The sequence below is a fragment of the Panthera pardus genome, unplaced genomic scaffold, assembly GCF_024362965.1.
Source record: "Panthera pardus isolate Hobbes unplaced genomic scaffold, ASM2436296v1 HiC_scaffold_13, whole genome shotgun sequence".
Taxonomy (NCBI): domain Eukaryota; kingdom Metazoa; phylum Chordata; class Mammalia; order Carnivora; family Felidae; genus Panthera; species Panthera pardus.
In genome coordinates, this window is record NW_026526688.1 from 34956991 (window position 1) to 34984780 (window position 27790).

At 44.5% G+C, this 27790-nt stretch overlaps 1 protein-coding gene across 5 annotated transcripts in view; it reads left to right on the forward strand.

Annotated features, from left to right (window-relative positions):
- Nucleotides 1–16322, forward strand: part of ENTPD4 (ectonucleoside triphosphate diphosphohydrolase 4) — a 36770-nt gene extending 20448 nt beyond the window's left edge. For 2 of the 5 annotated variants that reach the window (XM_019466936.2, XM_019466935.2), the window contains 8 exons: nt 1837–1896; nt 2175–2329; nt 4013–4179; nt 7348–7672; nt 9635–9720; nt 9937–9990; nt 10595–10756; nt 11951–16322. In XM_019466936.2, the coding sequence (XP_019322481.1) occupies nt 1837–1896; nt 2175–2329; nt 4013–4179; nt 7348–7672; nt 9635–9720; nt 9937–9990; nt 10595–10756; nt 11951–12173 (1232 nt within the window). In that variant the 3' untranslated portion in view covers nt 12174–16322. The remainder of the gene's footprint in view (nt 1–1836; nt 1897–2174; nt 2330–4012; nt 4180–7347; nt 7673–9634; nt 9721–9936; nt 9991–10594; nt 10757–11950) is intronic. The other 3 variants (XM_019466937.2, XM_019466939.2, XM_019466938.2) reach the window with 3 other exon arrangements.
- The last annotated feature ends 11468 nt before the right edge of the window (nt 16323–27790 follow it).

Here is a 27790-nt window from a genome sequence, read left to right on the forward strand (position 1 = left end):
GTAAAAGAAACAATTAACAAAATGAAAAACAACCTACAGAATGGGAAAAAAAAAATGTGCACATACTGGACAAGGGGTTAATATCCCAAACATATATAAAGATCTCATACAACTTAATAACCAAAAAATTAAGATAATTTTTTGATTAAAAAACTAAACAGACACTTTCCAGAGAGGACATTAAAATGGCCAAACGGCACATGAAAAGATGCTCAGCATCCCTAATCATCAGGGAAATGCAAATCAAAACCACGAAGAAATTTCATCTCATACCTGTTAGGATGTCTGCAGGTGCTGGTAAGAATGTGGTGAAAAGGTAACCCTTATACTTTGTAGGTAGGAATGTAAATTGGTCCAAGAAATATGGAAAACAATACGGAGGTTCCTCAAAAAATTAGAACTAGTTGATACAATCCAGTCAATCCATTTCCGGGTATACACCCAAAGGAAACAAAAACAGGATTTCAACAGGATGTCTGCACTCCCATGTTTACCTCAGCATTAATTAAAGGAGCCAAGATACAGAAACAACCCAAATGCCCATCAACAGATGAATGGTTAAAAAAGATGTAGTACATATACATAATGGAATATTATTCAGCCGTAAGAAAAGAGGAAATCCCGCCATTTGTGACAGGATGGATGGAGCTTGGGCACAGTATGCTAAGTGAGATAAGTCAGACAGAGAAAGATAGTAGTTGTTGATATCACTTGCTCGTGGAATCTGAAAAAGTCAAACCTGGGGCTCCTGGGTGGCTCAGTCAGTTAAGCGTCCACCTCTTGGTTTCAGCTCAGGTCATGATCTCACAGTTCATGGGTTCGAGCCCTGCGTTGGGCTCTGAGCTGACAGTGTGGAGCCTGCTGACAATTCTCTCTCTCCCTGTCTCTCTCTGCCCCTCCCCCCAACTCTCTCCCTGTCTCTCTCAAAATAAATAAACTTTTTTTTAAGGCTTTTTTAAAAAGCCCATAAAAAAACAGTAAAATGGTGGTTACCAGGGCAAGGGGAGGGATAAGATTGATGGTATTTAAGGATGCAAACTTATTATAACAAGTAATAAATAAGCCATAGAGTTCTAAGGTACAGTATAAGGAGTATAGACAGTAATGCTGTACTATAACTATGTAATGTGAAAGTATCATTACAAGGGCAGTCATAGGACAGCGTATAAATGTATCAAAGTAAGACACTGTACACCTCAGACTTACACAATGTTACGTGTCATTTCTCGTCAGTAAAAACAAAAAGGTGGACGGGTCTCGGATTGTCAGGCCGTGGGGCAGTGGAGTTCGGCCTTTGTTCTGGGGGTCAGACCAGTAGCAGAGAATAGAGTTGGTTGGAGTGGAGGAGGAGGGCAGGCGGAATGACTAGGTCTCTGTGACGCCTTAAATCCAGGTGGAAATGAAAATGGGTAAAGACTGGATAGGGAATGTTGTAGAAAGAGAATCAGGTGCGGCAACTGAGTGGCAATGAGAGACAAAGGAACGGGAAGAGTCAAAGTTACTTTGTTTTTAGAACCTTGCGATTGATAGGTGTAACTTGATAAAGTGAAAACTCCGTTATTTCAAAACAGTTTCAAAAGAAAACTAGCACTGAGGGAATTACATCTTTATCTGTGTAATTAATATGAAACCGTAAATTTTAAAGTTGAGAGGTATCAGAAAAACACCAGGAAAACATAAAATACATCAACAGGCATGCATTATTTCAGATGATGTTCTCCCAGGTTGTCAGGGAGTGAAGTAAATGAGTTGTTTGCACAGACTGCATCGATAAGAGTTGTACCAAGTATCTTAAAACTTTATTCTTCTTCTCTTCACCCTGTGAAATGTCTCTAGGTGTATATGCTTGGATTGGCATTAATTTTGTCCTTGGACGATTCGAGCATATTGAAGATGGTAAGTATCATGTTTCCAACTAATGTGTCTGACTGGAAATGATGGCTGGTCCATCTAATCCAAAGGATAGAAAAGGAGTGAAGGTTTGTGACACAACTGAGTGTGTAGGAGCAGAGAGGGGGGCTAACGTTTCACACCATTACCTTGACTTCAGGTGGGAGGAGTGGATTGCATTTGCCTAGTTAGGCTTGAAAGTACCATGAAAACAAGGGGACTCTTCACGGGGTCTCAGTGCTCTGGATTTGTTCTGTTCCAATGGCTATTTTTGTTCTTTGCAGATGAGGAGGCAGTTGTGGAGGTTAACATTCCTGGCAGTGAAAGCAGGGAAGCCATTCTCCGTAAAAGGACAGCCGGTATTCTCGACATGGGAGGCGTGTCGACCCAGATAGCATACGAAGTTCCCAAAACTGTAAGCTTTGCCTCCTCACAGCAGGTTATTATCTGTCAAATTTTCTTCTGTTTGCTTTGGTTTTCCTTTAACATGTCTCCATCCATTTTTGTTTTGTTTCCTGAGTCTGAACACACCCTTACTATGCTTGCTGAGGTCCCACCTTCCCGACCCAGGAGAAAGGAGTCAGGAGGAAGCCAAGCAAACCTCCGTTTGTGTTTGTTCATTGAAGTCGGCTGGTTTGTTTTCTGAACTTCACAGTTTTTGTTTGGTATAAATGTCAGTTACATGCTTGAATTTTTGTTTGTATTTTCTCTTCAATCACTTCTTTTCTCAACAGATATTGTAAAACTTAATGTAATGGCATCATATTTCTTAAGTTATAGTTGGGGAACGTGCTGCTTTTCTTTCTTTTTTTTTTTTTTTTTATAAGGCTCAGACAGCTTTTGACTTTTCTGGAAAGGACTGAGGTTTGAATGCACTGCTTGCACATTTCTGAACAGGGTTCCTCTGTTTCTCTCCATGCCCTTCGTGGCTTTCAGTCACTGCCTGTAGTTCCCCAGTAGGCTGGGCAGCCTTGTATAGTGAGCACCAGAAAGGTTTCTACATGTGTTCCTGAATTGCTACATGTCTTTGCGATTCTGTTTCCACTCAGCTATAAATTTCCACCAAAGCCTGGTTTCCTGCACTTTCCTGTCATATAGTGTAGTGGTTTAAAAAGGCTGCAGCTAGACAAGTCTGGGCTCCCTCGTCAGGCTGGCCTCACTAGTTGTGTGACCTGATGCACATCACTTAAGTTCTTTGAACTTGGTTCTTCATCTGTAAATGTGAATGCAAGTACCTCTCACGGGGGCTTATTATAAAGCTGAAATGCTCTAGTGCAGATAGTATATCTAATGTACTGCCAGGCACCCAATGTTCACTCACTAAATGTTATTGGTATATTTATTAAGCTCTTAAGAAAAATGCTGTCTAAATTCAAGTATTACAATTTGTGTTTCCTACTTCTTATCCAGGAATGCCTCTAGAAACTATTGCACTCTGTTAAAAGTCATGTTTTCCTCCTCAAGATAAAGCAAAAACAAAACAAAAACAAATAACATAGCAGGTTTGGAAAAAATACTGAAAAATCAGGGCTAAAAGTTTTCTGTGTATGCATCACCCAAAAATACCCATTGTTATCATTTTGTATTTCTTTTTATTCATTTTTTTCCTCTTTATAGTTTTTTAAAATACAGTTGTTGTAATATTGCTGTTTATACAATTTTGCATCGCTTATTTAATAAGGCATATGCATGTTCCTCCATAAAATATTACCATAATTGACGAAACCCCCTTGAGGTTGTAGATTTAGATGACACCCAGTTTTTTTCTCGCACAGAATCGCTGAAGTCATATTTGTGTCTAAAGACTTTTCAACGGTTAGAATTATTCCTAAAGCATAGGCTTCCATAAGTAGGTTTTCTAGATTGGGGGATGTGAACTACATCGCTCACATCCCTTTACAGAAAGTAACGGTATCACAGATGTGCAGCATATCTGGAATTTCCTAAGTCAGAATTGTCATATTGAATTCAGAGGGATGCTTAGAAGGGTCCTTGGGAAACGCAGAAGCAGAATTTTTTTGCTGCTTTTAGATGAGAATCTTTATAGATCCTTCTTTTTCACAGGAGGTAATTGTTATGGTATTGCCTAAAATATTAAAGTTTTTTATCCTTGCATCTGCAGGAAGAAGTCGCTAAGAACTTGTTGGCTGAATTTAACTTGGGATGTGATGTTCACCAAACTGAGCATGTGTACCGGGTCTACGTGGCCACATTTCTTGGGTTTGGTGGCAATGCTGCTCGACAGAGATACGAAGACCGAATATTTGCCAACACAGTTCAAAAGAACAGGTAAAGCACCTTCTGCTTCTCAGCGTTCACTTTCAGATCTCGGTCTCTGCTTGTAGAGCACCTCTCCAGGCAAAGCTGGGAGACCTCAAGCAGCAGAAGTGTGTCCACGCCATCAGCTTTCGACTCCCCTGCTAGCTGAGAAATAATTGAAGGGGCACTGGGGTCCTGCCTTCAGCCCCGAATCCACACCCCCCTGGATTAGAAATTTCACTATTAACATAGTAGGAGTTTTGAGCCCTGGGTAGTGTATTTCACATTGCAGAGTCCCTGGGAAACTCAGTACCTGGGCTACTGCAGATGTCCTGGGGGCCAGCGGTACGTGACGATAAAATTGTCATTGATGATGGACGGGAATTATGTGTTGTTCTGGTGGTGTTCTGGAAAACCAGCCTGTGCAGTTATTTAGTGGATAAAACCATAGGGCAGGAAGGTATTCAAGAGCAAGAAATGATCCAGAAGTCTAAGTTAGTGGTTTTAAACATTTTTAGCAGGGAAACTTTTAAAAATGAGTTTATGAAGAATTCTGGTATCGAAGAAATATAAAAAGCAATGCTTTATCAGTTTAAATTTGTTTTATCAGTTTAAGTATATAGCAGTTATTTATTTGAAATCAGTTCATAAGAAGAGCAAAGCTGTGTGGATGAATAAAAATATCTGAAATCTGGGGTTATATAAAATATCCTATTAATTACTGTTTTGTTTTCTTTGTTTTGATGAGCAATTTTGAGGGAAAAAAAATCCTAATTTATACAGATAAATGGTAGTGTATAGTTAGTTCCTTGATCAATTTAATCTTAATAAGCCTGGGGAGGCCTGAACTTGAAGAATGACCAAGTCAGAGCCATTCAGTACCACACTTTCCAGAAATTCACATGTGTGAATAGGAAGAACAATAAAAACTTCTTCTCCAGACATTAATTGAATGGTGTTAGTTAAGAGATGGGTAGTCCCAGGGCACCTGGTGGCTCAGTCAGTTAAGTGCCTGACTCTTTGTTTCGGCTCAGGTCATGATCTCACGGCTTTGTGGGCTCCAGTCCCACATCGGGCCCTGTGATGACCGTGCAGAGCCTGCTTGGGATTCTCTCTCCCCCTCTCTCTCTGCCCCCTCCCCGACTCACACTGTCTCTGTCTCAAAAATAAATAAACTTTAAAAAAAAGAGAGAGAGATAGGTAGTCGCATAATTTCTTTTTAAGCGTGGTGTATTATACGGTACATTGTGGCATAATTATTTTCTATAATAAATAGTCCTAAAATAGAAATATTTTATAAGTGATGTTTGAATTAGAACTTTGGAATTTTTTTTAATGTTCATTTATTTTTGAGAGAGAGCATGACCGGAGAAGGCCAGAAAGAGGGAAATAGAGGATCCGAAGCAGGCTCTGTGCAGTGAACACAGAGCCTGAATGCAGGGCTTGAACTCACGAACCATGAGATCATGACCTGAGCGGAAATCAAGAGTTGGCCGCTTCACTGAGGGCCACCCAGGCGCCTTGTGAATTAGAACTTTGGAGAAACACCTTCTGCAGTGTTAATTTTTACTAATTGATTTTAATGTCAAGAAACTTGTATAACAGACAATTCAGTGGTACTTCTTAATTTAGATATAGGGCAACTAAAAACAGTAATTTGACGAGTCTTGGACTTTGATAATAATTATAAATGTTAGTCATCACTTTTTACATATGAATTGAGCCTTGAAACGCATCGCTATTTCTCTATTAGTAGCCATTGAGTTTTAAAAACGAAACATTTTTATTTAATGGCGAAGACCTTAACTTACTACATTCAAGTCCATCTTGAGTTGCCCTGAGTTTAGGAATAACCAACCTGTCAGTTGAGTGGCAGTCTCCGAAGACGTACACAGCCTTTTCGGCCCATGTGACATCACGGCATCAAACACTAACAGGTCCAGTTGTTGTAAGCTGTTTTTTGCTCCTCGCTTGCTTAATGGTGACAAGCAGTGAGTACACATAATGGGATGACAGATGCAGGGAAATTTCACCGGGAAGTCATGAGCACAGCGCATTCCGGTAGACAGTTAAGATTTCTTTTCCATGGGAATTCTCAGAGCCTGTAGTACAGTGGACACTCTCTTATCTACAGCAATTGGGATCAATAGTTGATTTTTAAAAATCAGTTAAAACCTGGGCTCCTGGGTGGCTCAGTCAGTCAAGCGTCGGACTTTGGCTCAGGTCATGGTCTCGCAGTTAGTGAGTTTAAGCTCCTCATCGGGCTGTGTGCTGACAGCCTGGAGCCTGCTTTGGATTCTGTGTCTCCCTCTCTCTCTGGCCCTCCCCTGAGCGTGCGCGCGCGGTCTCTCTCTCTCTCTCAAAAATGAATAAACTTAAAAAAAAATCAGTTAAAACAGAGGATCAAAAATCGAATCAAACCACAAGCATCTTAATTTATGTGTTCGTTTGCCAGTCTTTTGCTCTGGACTAAGGTCTTTTCTTAGGCTACACCCGTCATCTCTCTGGCATGCACCACACCTCATCTCAGTGTCATTTTGGCTTTTTTAAAGATTACCAGGGGCTTAACAGACATTTGTAAAGGAATTTGATTTTTAAAGTTCTAGATTTTTCCCACATTTTCCCAGTGTTTTTAAACCATGCTAATACTGAGCTTGACAGCAGTTTTCGAGCAACTTGCCTTTATTGTGTTTTTCTAAGGCATCTAATGTGGCTTGCACGGGCCCAGTTACTTCTGTCTGTAGTCACTTTTCATCTCTGTATGATTACACCGGCAAGCTCTAGTGGCAGAAGAGGGTTGGAAGCGACACAGTTGGTGGGCATTCAGCTGCAGTGAACTTTAGACTGAGAGGAGTTCCGGAACCGCAGGCACACAGGCCGAGAGTGCAGGCCGTGTGCCAGGGTACAGAAAGCTCTGGTAATCTGACCAGGTAGCTGTTTCACTGGACCCTGTTACAGTGTCTGCGTAGGTATCTGCGGTATGCACGTGTGGATGGGTGGTGAACCAACCTCCTCCAGGAGGGAGCTCGAGAACCTGTTTCCCTGACCTCGTTATCCCGGAACCCTTTCGTGTTCCCCCAGGACACCCTGCAGGGCTCACGTTCCACACAGCATGTCTTGAGAAACGCTGGCTTGCAGCCGCTGCTTGAAAACACGGTTTTCTGTCAGTCTCAAATCAAGTTTCTCTTTGTCCCGTAGGCTCCTGGGGAAGCAGACTGGTCTGGCTCCTGACACCCCATACCTGGACCCTTGCTTACCCCTGGACATTAAGGACGAAATCCAGCAAAATGGGCAGACCATGTACCTCCGGGGAACAGGAGACTTTGACCTGTGCCGAGAGACCATCCAGCCTTTCATGAATAAAACAAACGAGACGCAGACCTCCCTCAACGGGGTCTACCAGCCTCCCATTCACTTCCAGAACAGCGAATTCTATGGCTTTTCGGAGTTCTACTACTGCACTGAGGATGTGTTACGAATGGGGGGGGACTACAACGCTGCTACTTTTACTAAAGCCGCAAAGGTAACCTTCAAAGAAACCCTCTTCTCCTGCATGCTTTTGAGAGATGGTGTAGACACTGGCAGCCTGTGTCCCCCCTTTACGTTTGGAGGCCCAGCCCAAGAGCAGAGGAAGGTGGAGGATGGAAGGCTGTAGTGCAACCTGTTGGGGATCCTGTTCCTTGGCTGAGCGAAAGAGGTAGTCCCGACAGGAGTCACAGATCCGCGGGGAGCCACCTGCTGCCCACCACTCCGGGCACTGCTCTGATGGCCAGTGGCTTCCGGGTGACAGACTTGCATATTACTCTGTAGTAATGCCACTGGTATCAGGCCATACTCCTGCAGCCTTCCTGTCGCTTAGCTGCCGGGACCCCTGTTCTCTTGTTGGCCACTGCCCAGGGTTCCCTACCTTCATACCCCCTAAACCTTGGTGATACTGGACTTCCACCCTTGGAAGGGTGTGGACCCTCAGGCTCTTAGCTGGTCTCTTCCATGCTCATGGTTCGCAACTACTGCCCACCAAGAAGAGGCCCCAGCCTCCATGCCCGGTGCCTCTTAGATTTCGTGACCCAAAGCAAACCGGTTTCACCATTTTCTCCCCATGCCCTTCATCCTGTGATGTTGTCTCAGTTAATGGCATCCCTGACCATCTGGTCACCTCTCAAAACTCAGGAGTTCCAGACTTCTCCCTACCATTCATTCCTCCCTCGCTGCACATCCCCCATAATCAGTCATCAAGCATGTTATTTTACCTGTATTCATTTCTCAAAGCCCTCCCTGCTTTCTGTCCTGCTCTCTCCGCCCTAGCGGGGCCTGCGTCTGTCACCTGCCCTACTACAGGAGCCTCCCCGCTGGCCTTCCTGCGTCTGGTCTCCCTCTGTCATTCATCAGTCACGCCGCTCCCAGAGACAGACCTGTCTAAAGCACAAGTCTCCTCTCTATTTATTGTCTTCAGCGGCTTCCTTTTATACCAGGATAAATCACAAATGCCTTAGCGTGCCTTCTTCCCGGGGCCTCCTCTCCCAACCTCTCATGACCTACTCCAATCATAGCTACTCGTTGCCCTTGGATCCAAGCTACTTCCCATCTTGTCTTCATTCACGCTGTTTCCTCTGCCCTGAATGTCTGTCCTTACCTCTCACCCCAGACTGAGTGTTGTTCTGTGTTCCCTGGGGCAGTTTCACCATCTCTCAGAGCCTCAGTTTCTTCCTCCTTGAAATAGATGTTGCAATCATAGCCATGCCAAGGAGTGATCTTAAGTATTGCACTCAGAAAAGGCCCTTAGTGCTCAGTAGATCTTAGTTATTAATATTATTACAGGGGCACCTGGCCGGCTCGGTTGGTTAAGTGTCCGACTTTGGGTTTCGCCTCAAATCATGACCTGTTTGTGAGTTCGAGCTCCGAGTCAGGCCCCTCGCTGACAGTGCAGAGCCTGCCTGGGATTCTCCCTCCCTCTGTCTCTGCTCCTCCTGCGGCCACATGCCCGTGTGCTCTCTCTCTCTCTCTCAAAGCAAAAATCTTTAAAAATACATAATATTACAAATAACTTCAGGAAAAGATGGCACCTCTCTCCCTTCACCTAAAGACAAAGCCTTCTGTAATCAGCTTGGTGTTCCCCGAGCCTTGCACTGTGTCACTTCAGACACAGGCGGCCACTCTGAACCAGCTCAGGTACCACTTCACTCTTCCAGAAGCTTACGCCAGTCGCAGGCAGTCACAGAGGAGGAAACTAAGCAGTTTCGAAGAGGCTGGTTGTGGGCAGGGAAGTTTTCTGTAACAATAACTTTGGCAGAATTTTAAGACAGAACAACCATGGTCTTTGCTGATCAGTAAGCATTTGCTGGGTTCACGTTACACATAGAGGTGAAGCTTATGTTGCCTAATTGGAAGGATATGGTTGTTTATGAATATGAATTTGGTAAACCCTTTTTAAAATGAAGAACCTATTCACTTACCGGTGATTTATTTGGGGTGAAATTTCTTCCAGGATTATTGTGCAACAAAGTGGTCGATCCTGCGGGAACGCTTTGACCGAGGACTGTATGCCTCACACGCCGACCTCCACAGGCTAAAGTAAGCAGTGGGTGGCCGTCCCCAGGCGGTTTTAAGAAACTGTGCACGAGTGTTGGCCCCTGGCTTGCCACACCCAGGCCCCAGTCTACTTTTGCATCCTCATCGGTCACTGTTTCCCCTCACCTACCCTGGGCTCCTTTCAGACAGGACAACAGCTACTTGTGTCCAAACATGTCTTATGGTGTTTTGTTCACTTTTGCTGTTCCTTCCACCTAGAGTTCCCCTGTCCGTCCCTTGCTTGTTGAAGTCCTGCCCAGACCTCAGAGTCAGGTCAGCGCTATCTCACGTCTTCCTCTGCCCCTTCAAGCAGACGCCACCCACCTCAGTCTCCAGAGCACGCATTATGTCTCCCCAGTGGCATTTATCAAATTCTGCCTTATTTCTTAGTAACTTGGTGCTTTTCAAAAATCCTGTCATTATAAGTCATTTAAGTGCATTGGCTGTCTTATTACTAACTTAGCCCAGCACTTTGCAAAAAGTAAGTCTCTAATAAGGATTTCAGATCACAAAATAACAGAGCTGAAAAGGACCCTCTGCCTTCTCGTTTTATAATAAACTGAGGTCCAAAGAAGTTGGCACTTTATCAGTGTAAATGATCGCCTGAGGTAAAAATATGTCATGGCCATGTATTAAATCCTACCGAGACCGCGTTTCATGAGCTCATTGATTTTGACAGGTGAATTATTTTGGGTTGTGGACAAGGGGACAAACCAAGTAAATCAACCGGAAAGGCGCACATGGGTGGTCCGGCTGCTCAATGCAGGCCTAGGGAAGCCTTTGCACCCGCGTTGGTCACAGGGAAAGGCCATTTCGGCGTCCGGTTCACTTTGACAAGCAAATGAATTCCACTTACGTTTGTGCTTGGTGTTCGTAGGTATCAGTGCTTCAAGTCTGCCTGGATGTTTGAGGTGTTCCATAGGGGCTTTTCGTTTCCTGTCAACTACAAAAACTTAAAGACAGCCTTACAAGTTTACGATAAGGAGGTTCAGTGGACCCTCGGAGCAATCCTTTACAGGACCCGGTTTTTACCGTTAAGGTACGGCTCTGAATTTGGTGACGAGAATCAAACAGAAGATGCTTTTCTGTGGTTATGATCAGCACGGCAGCTGTGGTTTGAGGGCGTTTGGGGCAAGCGCTGGCCGTGGGCAGGACTGTGGTCAGTGAACTTTGACTTTGGTCTTCCCCCCAGTGCATCCTTCCCACCCCACCCATCCCGTCAGATGCAGCACGAAACTGTTTGATTTTTCCCAAGTCTCTTTCCCTGGCCCCTACACGGAAGGGTTAGTTCTGGGGTTCTTCACCTTTGTGGCTTTGGACTCCTTCTCAAAATACTGTTTTTAATGTATGAAGTCAATAACAGGTTACAGAGGAAACCACAGTATTGAAATATAGACATCAAATATATTTCTCAAATTTATCAAATATTTACAGAAAACGTATTGGCGACATAGTGATACGTGTTCTTTTTTGTTAAAACGTGAAATAACAAATCCGGGAGCAGAACTAGTGCTTCCTGTAATTTCAGTACAGTGATGTCAGTGATGTGTGTCGACGTCTGGAGGCACCTGCCAGCCCCCACCACGCCACGTGACGGCGGCCTGTGAGCTGCCCCACGGTCAAAGCCACAAGCAGTGCCGACGCTCCCGTGGCTTGTGGTCTGCACTCGTGGTTGGTGGCAATGCCGGTCGGAATCGGGAAAATAAAGGTGGACGTTTTCCCCGTTCGCGTTCGCAGACCTGGCTGTCAGCTGGCCCCACATAACAACCCTGGTGCACTCAAAATGAGGAGTTCGTTTTCGGGGGATTTTTTTTATCCCCTTTACTTAATTGAGCATGTCCCAGCAATCCGTTTAGCTGGGCTAACCGCAAAGAAGTGTGAGTCGTGGCTGTTACTGCTCCCAGACAGGTGGTCTGATTCCACATTGGCGTCCAGCTCGTAGTGAAACCCTCACAGTTCTTTTAAAGTTCTCTGATTTTTGACCCAAGTTACAGTGATGGTAGCTGAACGCACGTTCACATGGTATCCTGTTAATAATTACAGCCACCCTCTGTTAGGCCAGGCGGCCTCCGTTACAGAGGGAAAGAAACTGAGCCCCGGAGACCGGGATGGCAGTTTTTGTCTCCGAGCGGAGCCCTAAATCCGGTTCCTCCGATAGGGCACGTGCCCCTTGCGCTGTCACATCGCGTTCCTGGCCTGATTCGCCCTCTTTGTTCTGTGTCCCGCTGCCCAGGGATATCCAGCAGGAGACCTTCCGGGCCAGTCACGCTCACTGGAGGGGCTTCTCCTTTGTCTACAATCACTACCTGTTCTCGGGCTGCTTCCTGGTGGTCCTGCTCTCCATCCTCCTCTACCTGCTGCGGCTGCGGCGCATTCACAGGCGGACGCTGCGTGGCGCTTCGACCACCACCCTCTGGCTGGAGGAAGGCCTGCCGTCCCAGAAGATGGCCGCGTGAACTTAGGGACGGGAGTTCGAGAGCCCAGGAAGACTTTCTGAAGGAAAAGCCATTTTTGCCTCAGGGTTTCTCCTCCTTATTCTCTTTCGGCTTTGTTTTTCCTTTCCCTTTTTTGTTCCTTGCAACAAAAACAAACTCCACTGTCGTAAGCTCTGCCTGTCCAGAAAGTGTTGCGGTTAGCCGTTCTGAATACAGGTTTAAGTGGAGGAAAAAGGGAAAATGACTTTGTTTTTGCTGCATAGGATACCGACGAAGATTTTTGGCTTTTCTCTGAGGGATGTTAAATTTTAAACAGCTGCACTTTGCCTCTGGAGGGAATGGCAAAGCCGTTTGCCATCAGTGGTGGTGGCACTGACGAGTGTCGCGTTCTCAGAACCAGAACCCGCCTGGCGGAAATCGCAGTCCTCTTTTTGTCCGTCTCAAAAGCTCTAAGCTGAAGAGGGTGGTGTGTAGTTTTCGCTTACTGTTCAGGTCTGTCACTACATGTTTTGTTTGTGGGCTGAAAAACTCAAAGCCATTTATACCCAAGACGGAGAAAGGCAGGCACCAGGAGGTAACTGTTTTTAAAACTGATAGTCCTGGAAGATGTGAAATAACGACTAGAGCAGTGCACATGTGTGTGTGAGAGAGTGTTTTGTGTGTGTGTGTGAAAAAGTGAGAGAATGCGTGTGTGAGAGAAAGTATGAGAGAGTGTGTGTGTGTGTGTGTGAGAGAGAGAGAAAGAATGTGAGAGAGAATGTGTGTGTGAAACAATGTGTGTGTGAGAAAGTGTGCGTATGAGAAAGTGTGGGAGAGAAGCGTGTGTGTGTAGGAGGAAGAGTGTGTGTGAGAGAGAGGGAATGTGGGTGCATGAGAGAGCAATGCTAAGGGTAGAGGATGAGAGAATGCAGTGCTCTTTCTTTTGAAAGCACACACACTTCAAAATTTATTGTTTCATTTCTTTTTATGTAGAAAAATCCCCATTACCGTTCATGCATTGTCTTTCCTCACCACGGGTAATGACTTGCTCAGTCGCACCTTTCAGCAGCCTTAGAACATTATGTCTTTGAGTTGGAAAATCCCTCAAGTTTCACCGCTTTCGACATCATTGGAACTGGAGCTCGTGCCTGCTCACAGGCACGTCCGCATTTCTTAGTGGTACGTTTTTCCGGGCTTAATTGTGCTCTAGTTTCCTCCAACTTCGAGTTGGTGTTCCCCTCCTTAATTAAAAATGGTCTCAGTGGTTTTATTTTGGAGGCCCCCATGCTTACAGGTTCTCTTTATTACGGCCATGATTGAGGCCATGGTTGTTAATACCACTGTAAATCCGGACGAAGAGAAGGGTCTGACTTCAACAAGAAATAAACTCACATTTTGAGAAAACGGGTTTGACATTTTAAACAAAGACCTAAAGAGGACAGCTGGATTGGTGTATGTGAGATCGGTTGTTTTACACCTATTCATTTTGTTTAGAAGCTTTGGGAATTCTCATACCTAGTTTTTTTAGGTGAAGTTCTTTTTATGAGTGTGTGTGTATGTGTGTGTGTGTGTGTGTGTGTGCGTGCTGTTTCTTAGAACAGTGAAATTCGGTTGGTTGGTAGCAAATGTTTATTTTGAGAACCATCAGCTGCTTTTTCAGACTTCGTTGATTAGAGAAAGGATTCAGATCCTGGAGCCCTTATTTAACTTAGATTTTTATCTTGTTTATTATTTAAAACATGGCATACTGTATCTTGATGACTTGAAAAGATTACAAATGTATAAAAGAAACGCAAATTCTCTTACTCTGCTCTTCACAGTGAATATTCTAACAGTGAAAAAGTTATCGGTAGAATACTTGTCTCTGAGATCTACGGAAGGTTGGAGGAGCGGCGTCCTGGTACAGCCTCTGATGTGTGTGGGGTCTTGTTTCAGAGAGGACGGAGGTAAATGGCCCTGTGAAAGGTCCAGCTTCAGAAACGCTGGTCTCCAGCTATTCAAGTGCTCGGTCCCTGGTAAATGCTGTTCCTTATCAAGACCCAGCCACCGATGAGCAGTGTTTTAGATACCCCGGGAGCAGAGTGAGCTGGCATGCTCGTCCTTGAATCCTCTGACGGGGTTTGTCCTGTAGACTGCGGGTGGCATTAGCGGCGAAGAGGGAGTGTGTTTACGCGTTAGCTTTTCTGCTGCCCACCATTGGAAGTAGTAAGTGACCTGAGAATGAAACTTTTCAAATGCCTGGAGTATGTGATTTTTGCCTTTAAAATCAAGGCAAGGATTAGCCAGCATAGGCCCAGATTTAAATGGGCCTTAGTTCAGACTTCCCACCATAGATTGCCACTTTTTAAACAAAGGGTGCCAGTGTGGTCCAGCTCGGTACCGTTTGGGGGCAGAATCGAGACAGCCAGTTCTGCTTTACACCTAGCCTAGGGATCCCTCCGCAAGGACCTACCTCAGTCTTCGAAAGAAATCCCAAACCAGGGTTCCAAGGCCCAAACAACCTTATACTTTACATAGTTAAGTGCCCATGTTCCCCTGCCAAAGAACTCCCAGGACTAGGGCTTGGCCAACTATTGGCCACAGGGAAAATCTAGAAGACCTTTGAGCTGAGAATGGTTTTTCAATTTTTAAAAGGTTGTTAAAAGAAAAAGGGGTAAGAATATGTGACAGTGTATGTGACCTGTCGAGCCTAAAATACTTACTAAATGTCCCTTTATGGACAGATGTCCCTTAAAGATGTTCACCGACCCCTGCGCGAACGACCCCATTCAAGAAGGCATACGCACCACATTCTCTTAGTTCAGGAGGCTAGTTGCCGTGTATGGGCACAAAAAGAGCTGGGCAAGAGCTGACCAGTTTTCAATCCTGAAGTATTTGTGTGTGTACCAGAATTCCACTTCTTGCCTTTCCCTCTAGATTATTTTCAAGGTCAGTTTTCCAGTAAGCCAGCAAACATGCGTCCCCCCACGGGCTGAGAAGGTGCTGTTCAGGAAGGAGGGCTTGCTGAGTTACGTGGAGAGGCCTGCATTCTCCAGAGGATCTCACGTGGGTCTTTCTGACACAAGGGGGGCCGGGCTGAGAGGCAAGCACGGGAGGAGCTTATTAATCCAGGAGAGGAGTTCATAGCAATTAAGGGCTGGCCAAGAAGGCAGGGAACTCAGAATACTTGGAATAGAAAGCAAAAGAAATGGCGCCAGTGGGGTTTTCCAGCAGCCTCGTGGAAGAAAACGCCGTGTCGAGCCTTGCTGGGAGTGCCGCTACGGGAGACGCTCTCCTGTCGTCACACTGTGCGCTGCTGCTTTCCAGACCTCCGAGGATGCTCCCCGAGATCTGGCAGTCCATTGAAGGACATCACAGTAACAGTACAAACATACCCCTTTGTAACCAGTGCTGCTTGCATATTTTCACCCTCAACTGCTGGCCTTGGCGCTCCCCAGCCCTGGGGTGGGGGGGGGGTAAGCTGGAGAGGCTGCGTGTGGCTGCGCCTGGCCCCCCTGGACGGCTGGGAGGGTCACTTGTTCACACCTGCTCACTCAGGTTGGCAACCTCTTAGATGGACAGATATTTAAAGTTTAAACATCAGGCCTGCATAGAATAGTTTTCCTTAGAAGAAGCATGCATCAAGAAGCTTGGAAAGGCAAATGTGTTTTCTAAGCTTTAAAAAAAAAAAAAAAATCGGCTTTAGGGTTTTGTGTGATTATGTGCAATGCAGCAAAACTACCGACACGTAAATTATTTAGCTATTTACTTCTACTTGAGTGTTTTCTTTTTTGTGGTACTGCTTTTCCGGTTCAGTAATGAATGATGTGCCCCACCAAGGAAAATTCTTTGTTCTGTCACTGAGGTGATATTTTACAGTTAAGAATTACAAAAACTAAGGGAGATCTTTAAATGGTTTTTTTTAATTTCAATGATGTTTTCCATTCAGGATAAGGATAATGGCCTTTGGGGTGCTGTGGGCTCCGATGAGTTTCCATATTTGGCAGCCTCGTGTTGCCACGCTCGCACACAGAAGGGTGTGGAGAGCCAGTAAAATGAAAGCTCATCCGCTGGCCCACAGACCCTCTGTGAGCTTGCTTGCTTATGACCGAAGTAGGTTTTCCTCTGGTGTTTGAATCTTGTCACCTGTTAGAATGCTTAGTTGAACTGGAGTCTCAATTCGGTACAATAAATGGTCTGAGTCTGACTGCACACCCTGCATTTGCTGTATTTACATGCATACAGTGAAGCACACTCAGTCTGTGTTCTGGAGGGAGGGGTCTGCGTGCCCAGCAGCTCACAAGCCAAATATTTCACAAGGAGAAATATTTACCAAGGTGTAATATCAACCCGTGCGTCAATAGCAAAGGCCATTCGGTGCCAACTGTTAATAAGGTTATCATTTTAAGATATCAATTATAGGGGCGCCTGGGTGGCTCCCTTGGTTAGGTGTCCCAATTCTTGATCTCAGCTCAGGTCTTGATCTCCGGGTTGTGAGTTCAAGCCCCACATTGGGTGTGAAGCCTACTTTAAAGTAAATAAATAAATAATAAATAAAATATTCACTCTGAATATAGATCAGAAAACTAGAATTAATGAACTTTTATGTATTTTTTCTTATAAATAGTGAAATCAAATGCTAACCTTACATTACACGGTTCTGCAGTTAGATCTAAGCTTAAAAGCATGGGCTTGTTTCCAGAGAAATGTGAATCTCCATGTTTATGTTACTAACAACTATTAGAAACTACAATTCTTTCAGCTGCTTGAGACTGTATAGAGGTTTACCCTGGGGTGGGAGGAGGTGAGCCCGAGCCATAACCCAAAAACAGATGATGGAGACAGGTGGAGCGGGAAGGGACCGGCTGTTAACAAAAAGAAGAGCCTAAGACATATGTATGGAAGGGTGTGAGGGACTAGCAGAGCACAGTGGGAGTTCAGCGTGAGCACAGAAGCACGGTACGTGGAAGGCAGAAAGAATGGGATGATGAAGTTGAAAGAGAACTTGCTTAAATAATTTCTGAGGTGGGACAATAAATACAGGTCTTTGGGCCGGAGGGCAAATAAAATATTTAAGGCATCTAAAGATGTCTAAATTTTACTCCACTTGATTGACGAGAAGTAAGTACCTGTTTCCAACAGCTGCCCGTGTCAACAGGGCCGAAAGGCCGTGGTTTGGGATTTTTGTTTATTATCTGTTTCCATTTGCCCCACGAATGTGGAATGCACGGGAGGCTTTTTTTTTTTCCACCCTGAAATGCTAATGGTTTGCACAGAGGGGTTCTGGCGCTCACACTGGTCTGGGAGCAGAGACTCCAACGTCATCTGTATCGCAGTCAGACTGTCTTCTTATGGGAAGATCATCAGAGGACAAAGCAGTGCCCCTTCACCCCAGTGGCCTGCGTGGCAGATTCTGCGATTTGCCTGGAGCATCAGCATCTGCGGGAAACCCAACACCTCGAGGTGTCCTCCCAGCCCCACCTTGTGTGAGCGCCTGATGGCCTCAGCCTGCCATCCCCCTCTTCTTAACAAAAAAGAAGTGACCGGTTGAGGCATTTCCATTTGTTCTTAAGAAGGTGTTAGTTCCCCCAGCAGTGTTGTCTCTTTCTATCAATATATCCATTAAGGTTGACTAAGCCCTGCCTCAGCCAAGACAGCGGCTTTGGCCTCCTATCTTTGCCCTTCACCCTTGATCCTGTTTGGCAGGCGAATTAGCTCTGGGCTCCAGACTTCACGGCCGCTTAAACGTTTCTGTCAACAGCCTGTTGTGTGTAAGAGACCCAAATAAGAAAACCCAGCCTGCAAAAGGATTTCTGCCCTGAGAAAAATGCTGAAAGCCCCTCACAGAACATAATGGGGGTAGTCGCAAAAGACAGGAGGCTTGTCTAAATGCATAAACTCAACGAAATGGAGGGAAAAGGAGACACTTTTTTCTTCCTGAAAAAAGGAGAAGGGGGAAGGAAGAGTTGGTCTGTGGCCAGGTCATGAGTGCCCTCCTCATTCCCCGTGTGGGACTTACTCTGTCACTGTATTATGATTTCTAGGAAGTACCCAGGTCTGTTCTCACAGGTTTATGATTGGTAAGGGTTTTTTTAATTAAAAACTTTTTAATGTTTATTTATTTTTAAAAGAGAGAAACAGAGTGCAAGCAGGGGAGGGGCAGAAAGAGAGGGAGACACAGAGTCTGAAGCAGGCTCCAGGCTCTGAGCTGTCAGCAAAGATCCCGACACGGGGCTCGAACTCACGAACCATGAGATCATGACCTGAGCCAAAGTCAAACACTTGACTGACTGAGCCACCCAGGTACCCCTGAAGCGGGCAATTTTGGAAAGATGAATCATACTCGTCCTGCCTGTGATTTCACGGCCTCAACTCCAGGAACCACACCCCACACTTTCTCCTAAAATTCCATCTTTTCCACCCAGCACAAGCTTTATCTATTACTTAGATTTGAGATGAAGACTGAGACACTTAAATGTTTGTTTGTTTTTTTAAGTTTATTTATTTTGAGACAGAGACAGTGTGAGTGAGGGAGGTGCAGAGAGAGAAGGAGAGAGAGAGAATCCCAAGCAGGTTTTGCACTGTCTGCAGAGCCCGATGTGGGGGCTTGATCCCACGAACATCATGACCTGAGCTGAAACCAAGAGTCAGACACGTAACCTACTGAGCCACCCGGGCACCTCAAGACATTTAAATAGGTTCTGCTTAGCCTTGTTATTTTATTTGGGTCATGGCAGCCCAAGAAGATTTTCTGGAACTGCCCAGCCATTCTCCATTCTGTTCGAATAAACATGTTTAAATTACCTTCCACCTTTTGTGGCCCTGTGGTCCATCAGTGAGTGTGTCTGTTCCACCCTGATGACCCTCCTTGCACATGGATCGTGATGCGTTTACTTCACGTATTTGTATATTTAGAACTGATCCAACGAAGAAATACTTTGTGGCGTGTAGTTCTTCCTCAATATTTGTTCTAATCAAAATCTAGTTTCTTGGTCACATGACCACTTCTGAGTGTCTACGGCTTGTGAAGCAGCTCTTTTTACAAAGCTTTTATTCTCAGTCTGCTTTCTTCTTTCAGGATGGCCGAGCTCCGCTCAGTTTCAGCACCACATGCAGCGTGATGTGCCGGGTGAAATGGGGTCCCAGGCCTCTCTGGAATCTGTCCACTTCCTCCCTCCCACCATGAAGTTTGCTAAGGGAGTGTTGCATTTTATGGCTATGTTTAGCAAAACTTAGGAAAACCAAATTTACTTCAAGTGCCTTCCTTTCTTCTCAACCCAATCACTCCTTGAAGAAAAGGAAAAAGAAACCCCAGAATCAGGTAGAAATGAATAGGGGCAAACTAGATGGATGTTTCCCAAAACCCAGCATAGAGGAAGGTAATTTCTGTATATTGATCTTGTTCTAAGCATAACTTCAGAAGTTTTTTTTACTCTAAATTATCCTTAAAAGTCGTCACCTTTTTACCCCTCCCCTCCCCCGCAGAGCACCCAATGTAAGAAAGAATGGATTTAGAAACATCAGAAGTAAAGATTTCTGTTCAGCAGCCATCACAATCAAAGCTAACAGATGGCAGACTAAGAAGGCATTTGCAGTGACTCAAATTGACAAGGGATTAATATATATTTACAAGGTTTCTTGCAAACCGGGGAGCCTGGGTGGCTCTGTCAGTTGAGAGTCCGACTTCGGCTCGGGTCATGATCTCCCAGTTCATGAGTTCGAGCTCCCCGTCGAGCTCTGTGCTGACGACTCAGAGCCTGGAGCCTGCTTCAGATTCCGTGTCTCCCCCTCTGCCCTTTCCCCGCTCATGCTCTGTCTCTCTCTCTCAAAGATGAATAAACATTAAAAAAAAAAAAAAAAAAAAAGATTTCTTGCAAGTCAAGAAAAAAGGAAGAAGAAAATGGGCTGTGGGCCTTAGTAGATGGTTCACAGAAGGGCAGACCCAAATGGTTAAGAAGAGATCAATGAAAGAGCCAGAGAAAATCAAATGAGAATAAAGAGCCCCTCAAATGCCAAACTTTAAGTGTCGGCAGTGATGTGGGGACTGTGACTTAGGTATAAACCACTCCAGGCGCTCTAGAAGGTGCTTTACAGTTGGTGGTGCTTATGTCCAAGTGCCAGTGCTCCCCAGGGAAATGTCCGCCTGGGGCCACGAGGGAGGTACAGATGGATGCTTTCAGCAGTGTTACTCAAGTGTCTGTTGTTGGAGGCAAGCAAGGTTTTGGATAAGTGAAAGGGGCAGGTGCCTACTGTGGAATACTGGGTAGCTGTTAAAATCAATGAACCATGGGCACCTGGGGTGACTCAGTCGATTCACACTTCTGACTCTTGATTTCGGATCAGGTCATGATAGGGTTGTGGGATCGAGCCCCGCATTGAATCAAGAGTCAGATGCTCAGCACGGAGCCTGCTTGGGATTCTCTCTCTCCCTCTCCCTCTCCCCCTCCTCTGCTCGTGTGCTCTCTAAAAAAATAAACAATGAACTGGAGGTAAGGACAGCAACATGGATGGATCATAGAAATAGTGTTGAGTACTTAACAAAGAAATGAAATGTGTAGTATAATGCCGTTTATGTAACTGGCACAAAATACTGTGTCACGAGGGAACACCTCTTGTGACTGTGCAACATTAACATGCGTGTTGTGAGGACACAGATTGGTTATGGAAGGAGGACAAAGAATTGGTTACGGTTTTAGGCTGACCAACCACACCTATTTGCCCAGGTCGTTCCTGGTTTTCATACTGAGAGCCACACGTCCCAGTAAAGCCTCAGATCAGGGCCAACGCGGATGTCCACTCCCATGCTGTCCTTCAACATGGCAGCCTTAAAAAAAAAAAACTTCCACAGAATCCAACCAGTTGGCTCTCCATTTCACTCAAGGGAAGAACCAAAATTTTTCTAATGGCCTATAAGCTGCCTCATATGCTTGCCCCAACTCCACACCTCTCTGACCCCTGTAAGTTCTCTCTCTGACTCTCTCCGCTCCCACCCCACTCTCCTCAGGAGAGTGACAGGGTCCCGTGAAGGGCCACCTGGCCACCTACTTAAAACTGACTTCATCCCTCCCCAGCACTTTCCAGCCTCCTTACCCTGCTTGCCTCCTTACCCTGTTTCCCCCCCATGGTACCACCTTCTGGCATACTCTACATTCATTATATGCATTGTGAATCTCTCCACTAGACTGCAATCCACAGGGACAGAAGGTTTTCGTGTTCATTTTGGTGTTATATCCCTGGTGCCTGACACCAGGTCTGATACACAGTAAAGGCTCAATAAACATTTGTGGAGTGAAAGAAAAAAAGATCCTTGCAGGAAGGGGTAACTGTGGGCTGAGAACTGAGGAATATGCTGAACACCTTCTGCCCCAGCAGGGCTCAGACTCCTTCCTTTACTGGAGGGAAAGAATGTGCTTCCTGTACAGAATCATCCAAGAAGCCTAATAATGGTCTGCGATGTGCCCAGCAGGCTGTTTAAACACTTTATTAGTGTGCATAATCCTCAAGACAACGTCATGAGGAGGTGCGTTTATTATTCTCATTTTATAGGTGGAGAAACAGACATGGAGAGGTTACATAACTTGCCCACGGCTACACAGCTCTTAAGTGTGGGGCTGGGATTTGAAATCTGGCAGCCTATTCTAGAGTTCCACTAGCCAATAAGCCAGCGTGGCCAGGCCTAATTGAGAGGGGCTGTAAGTGCAAAATATACGCCAGATTTCAAAGACTTAGCACAAAAAAATTAAGTAAAAGGTCTCAATTTGTTTATATTGGTTACATAAGACATGGTAATATTTTGGCTATGTTGAGTTAAATAAAAGATTAATGCCACCTATTTTTACCTGTTTAATAGGGACACTAGAAACTTCAGTTAGACCAGCAGCACCAGTATCTCAGAGGCCTGATAGACGTGCCAAGTCTCAGGGCTGGACCGAGACCTCTGGAACCGGATTCTTCATTTGACAGGGTCTCTAGGTCATTGGACAACGCGCACTGAAGGTTGAGAGTGCTGCTCTAGACCAGGAGTCAGCACAGTTTCTCACCAAAAGGCCAGATAGTAAATACTTGAGCTTCACAGACCGTAGGACTTCTGTCCAAAACTTACTTCACTCTGCTTTTGTAGTGGGAAATGTGTCACAGACCATATGTAAATAAATAGGTGTGGATTTGCTCCAAAAAAATTTTTTTTCTTTACAAAAAGGCAGTGGTAGGCCAGTTCTTCCCATGGGCTGTAATTTTCCAGCTCCTACTCTAGACCCTGCGCTGTGCTGGGGCTAATATTAAGAAAACACATCCTGCCTCCAAGATCCCATTCTCTGCCTTTCGTTTCCTTCCAGACTCTGCTTGAGAGTTGCAGCCCCTGATTTCTGCTTCCTACCAGGTGTTACTTAAGTGTCCCCAGGATCCTGAAACTCCGTACATCCTCTCTCTATGCACCACCTTAGTAACTCGGACCAGAAACCTGGAAACATTCTCCATGATTTCTTCCTACGCTCTCTCTCCATCTAATCAGTCACAATCAAGTATCAGATCCACCAGTTTTCTTGGATAAAAGTTTCCAGGTGCAGCCTCAGTCATCCCATCTGGATAGTTTCCCCCTAGAGACTGAAGGGGGCATTCCCTGATCAGAGACGCCCGCTGAGCAGCTGCCGAAAGACATGTCGCCACCTGGTGGCTGCTCTAACTCCCATGCTCTCTGTGTGAGAACCTGAACTTCCCCACTGAAGAAGCTTTGTATCCTTTGCAGCATAATCACCTAAAAGTACTCATTTTATCGGTGGAAATCCAGAAATGTGTGAATTGTACAAAGTGATAAAGATAATACATATGAAGTTTTCCAGGCTCTCGCTTTGACTCCACTGTGAGTAGGGAACCAAAAGGATGTGATCATGTGACCAGGTAGTTCCCCAGTTCCCCGGGGATAATGCTGAGGGTTTTCTTTTTCTTTTTTTTTCTTTCTTCCTCCCTTTCTTTCTTTTTTTTTTTTTTTTTTTTTTACTTGAGAAAGAGAGAGCACGAGGAGGGGACAAGGGTTGAGGGGGAGAGAGAGAGAGAGAGAGAGAGAGAGAGAGAGAGAGAGAGAGAGAATCTTAAGCAGACTCCACGTTCAGTGTGGAGCTGGATGCAGGGCTCGATCCCATGACCCTGGAGCATAACCTGAGCTGAAATCAAGAGTCAGCCACCCAACGGACAGAGCCACCCAGGCGCCCCCACACCGCTTGCTCGCCAGAGCAGAGGCTGGCCTGAGAAGATCTGGAGAGCGGAGGCTGAGCACGACAGACTCATCCTTCACTCTCACACAAATGAGTCCTAACCGTGGTGATGAGGTGTGAACGTCAGGCCTGCAAGAAATTCACTTCAGATCAACCCCTTGGAATAGCAGGCACGTTAGATTCCAGCGGCTGCCCTAACAAATTACCACAAACTCAGGTGGCTTAAAACAACAGAAATTTACTCTCATGGTTCTGAAGGCTGGACGTGCAAAGTGCTCACAGGGCCACACTCCCCACCAAGGCTCTGGAGAAGGGTCTTCTCTCTGGCTTCCTGTGGTGGCCCACAATCCTTGGCGCCCTTGGCTGTGGCAGACATCCCTCCAGCCCTGCCTCTGTCTTCACATGGCCTTCTCCTCTGGGTCTCTTCTGTGTCTTCAGATCTCTCCTTAGAAGGACACTTACCATTGGACTTAGGACCCAATACAATCGCATTTTAGTCCATCCCATCCACCAAGACCGGATTTCCAAACAAGGTCATATTCACATGTCCCCGTGTTAGGACTTCTTATCTTTTCAATGGACAGAACTCAACCCACAACAGCAGGAGATTATTTATTAAGCATCTTCTAGAAAGAAAGGGTTCTTGAAATGACATGGGTAATTGGACCCCTCAGAAATGTAGGGAAACCAGTGTGAGAAATGGGCAAATTTGCTATCACAGTAGATTTTACCACACTTTTCCTAGTTAATAGATCAAGCAGCAGAAGTCAGTTTACTACACTTGAATAACATACTAAGCAAACTTAATAACTGAACATTTATAGAGCACACACTTTTTAAGCACAGGTAGAACATTTAAAAAATTTAAGCCTAACAGAGACACCTGGGTGACTTGTTAGGTCAAGCATCTGACTCTTGGTTTTGCCTCAGGTCATGATTTCATGGTTTGTGAGTTCAAGCCCTGCATCAGGCTCTATGCTGACAGTTTAGAGCCTGCTTGGGATTCTCTGTCTTCCTCTCTCTCTGCCCCACCCCCACTCATTCTGTCTCTTATCAAAATAGGTAAATAACTTAAAAATGTTTTTTTAATTTAAGCCTACAAATTTTGAGCAATTCACTTCACACTGACCGTGTTTTCTGACCACAATATCGTTACATCAAATTAATAACAAAAGATAATTTTTTAAGCTCTTAGTATTTAAAAAATTAAAACACCAGGGGCGCCTGGGTGGCTCAGTCTGTTGGGCATCTGACTCTTGATTTCAGCCCAGGTCATGATCTCATGGTTCGTGGGTTTGAATCCCAAGCAGGCTCTGTGCTCTCAGAGCAGAGCCCAGCTTGGGGTTCTCTCTCTCCCTCTCTCTCTGCCCCTCCTCTGTATGCACACTCTCTCTCACTTGCTCACTCTCTCAAAATAAATAAACTTTTAAAAAAAGAAAAATTAAAACACATTTCTAAGAAACTTGTGTGCCAAAGAATAAACCATATTAAGAATTAGAGAATAATTAGAACTGACCATTGATGAAATACTACATCTGAAAACTTGCTGGGTGCAGCTAATGTGCTTAAGAAGAACATATATAGCTATAAAATGTACATAGTAGAAAAGCATAAATGGCAAAATTTAATAGACTAAGTAGAAAAAAGGATAGCAATGAAAAAATAGAATAAAGCAAATAATAAGCATAGAAATAGAGGGTCAGCAAAACCTAAAGTTTTTGCTTTGAAAACACTGATAAAATGGGGACGCCTGGGTGGCTCAGTCAGTTAAGCATCTGGCTTTGGCTCAGACCTTGCAGTCTGTGAGTTCAAGCCTCACGTCAGGCTCTGTGCTGACAGCTCAGACCTGGAGCCTGCTTCAGATTCTGTGTCTCCTTCTCTCTCTGCCCCTCCCCCACTCACACTCTGTCTCTCTCTCTCAAAAATAAACATTTTTAAAAATTTTTACAAAAAACACTGATAAAAATGAATGAAACTTTAGCCAAATTGTTCATGAAAAAAAGAGAAGGCACAAATAAATAATTTTACAAATAACATAGAGATATAACTACAAATAAAGCAGATATTAAAAAGATAAGAGAAAATTATAAGAATATTAATGCCACTAAGTTTAAAAACTTAAGTAAAATAAACAAATCCCATACAATTACAACTTTTCCAAAGCTTATTCAAGAAGAAATAAGGAACTTGAAAAGTCCTACATTCAGAAAAGCATGGGTTAATAATCTAAAATCTTCTCTTTGGGCCAGGTAGTTTTATAGGAAAATTCTACCAGTGTTTGAAGAACAGATAATTCCCATCTTACGCAAACTCTTCCAGATAATGTGAACTAGAGAGAACACTCCCCAACTCCTTCTGTGAGGCTAGTCTAATGCTAAAACTAGAAAAAGACAGCAGGAAAAGGAAAAACTAAGAAATGTATTTCTGTAATTGAACATCTTAATTAAAGACAAAGACCGGGGCACCTGGGTGGCTCAGTCGGTTAAGAGTCCGACTTCGGCTCAGGTCATGATCTCGTGGTTCATGGGTTCGAGCCCCTCGTCAGGTTCCGTGCTGACAACTCAGAGCCTGGAGCCTGCTTCAAATTCTGTCTGTCGGTCTGTCTGTCTCTCTCTCTGCCCCTCCCCCACTCACACTCTATCTCTCTCTTTCAAGAATAAACATTAAAAAAAAAAGATAAAGACCATATGATCACATCAGTAGATACAGGAAATGTATGTGACAATATTCAAGATAACTATGATAATAAAAATCTACAGACAAATAAGGAACCGAAGGGGGCTCCCTGACCCTGATAAAGGTTATGTACCATAGCCTGCAGCCAGCCTGATTTGTAATGGTGAAAAGTTACACATTCTCTGTACAGTCAGAAACAAAACTAGGATTCCCACTACAACCACTTCTATTCAGCCTCTCACCAAATGACCAAGTCTGTGCATGAGGCCGAGGAAAACAAACAAAATTATAAGAACTGGAAAGGAAGAGATAAAAGCATCATTTTTCATAAATAATATGCTTGCCTACATGGATTCTAATAAAAGAATCTTCATTTATTAGAATAAGAAAGCCAGCAAGGTTTTAATATCAAAAGAACAATTGCATTTTTATGCATTGGCAACCGAATTAGAAAAGTAATTTGAAAAATGCCCCTCATAATAGCAATAAAAATATGAAGTGCTTGGAATAAATCTAACAAAAGATGAGCAAGACCTTTATGGTGAAAATTATACAAATTTAATGAGAAACTGTAAGGAAGATCAAAAGTAGAAAAATATGCCATGTTCATTGGCAAAGATGTCTAAGATATCGATTATAAGAAATCAATCCTCCCCAAACTGATCTATGGGTTCCATGTAATTCCAGCCAAAATTCTAAGAGGGTTTTAAATAGAAATGCTGATTCTAAAATTTATATGGAGGAACAAATGGTCAAGCCCTGGGTGGCTCAGTCGGTTGAGCGTCTGACTCTTGATTTCTGCTCAGGGCATGATCCGAGGGTTGTGGGATCAAGCCCCACCCTGAGCATGGAGCCTGCTTAAGATTCTCTCTCTCTTCCTCTGCCCCCACCCCCCGCTTGGGTGCGCACTCTCTCTCTCAAATAAAAATTAATAAAGAAAAAAAAAGAATAGCCAAAATGCTCTAAAAAAAAAAAGACTTTCATTCTAATGTTACCACATGTTATATTCTGCTAACATTTAGGAGAGTGTAGTGGGGATAGTGTGCTCCACCCAGGGCTCATTTTTGCTTTCTCATCCCATGGCTATGATCACTTGGCAGGTGGGGATGTCTGCTGGTTCAGTGTCACTTTAAGGAGATTGCTGACCTTGAAGCACAGCTGGTTTACATGTCTGAATTTGAACACAGCCAGCAGGACGTACAAATTAAGACATTTAATTAATTAGGTTAAGTGATTGGGTTTTTTTTTTCTCCTCAGATTGCCAAACATTCAAAACTGGGTGCCCTCCAGTTCTGGTGAGGGAATGGCGACATAGGCGGGTGCTCTCATATGTACGGCTTCCTTGTGAGAATATGAATTGCAGCAATCTTTAGCACGAGTAACCTGATGACATCAACTGAAAATTTGAAATAATCCTCCCTTTTGGCTAGATCAGACCACTCCTAGAAGTCTGTACTACAGAAAGAAAAACATGTGTCCACTTTGCCGGATACATAGCTGACGTTCATGAGCTTTCATACTGTAGCCAGGCATGGTTCTCCACTCCTCCTTCTGTGCATAAACTCATTTAATCCCTGTAACAATCCCACAAAGCAAGAGTTATTACTGCCTCCATATTCCACATAAGGAAATGAAACTTAACTCTGGCAGCTTGGTAAAGCACATAGCTAGGGTGAAGCTAGGATTCCAACCTAGGCAATCTGTCTCCATGGCAAACATTCCTAAATACAGAACTGCTTGTAATGACAAAACTGGAATCATCTGAATGCTTATCCACAGTGGAATGAATGGTTG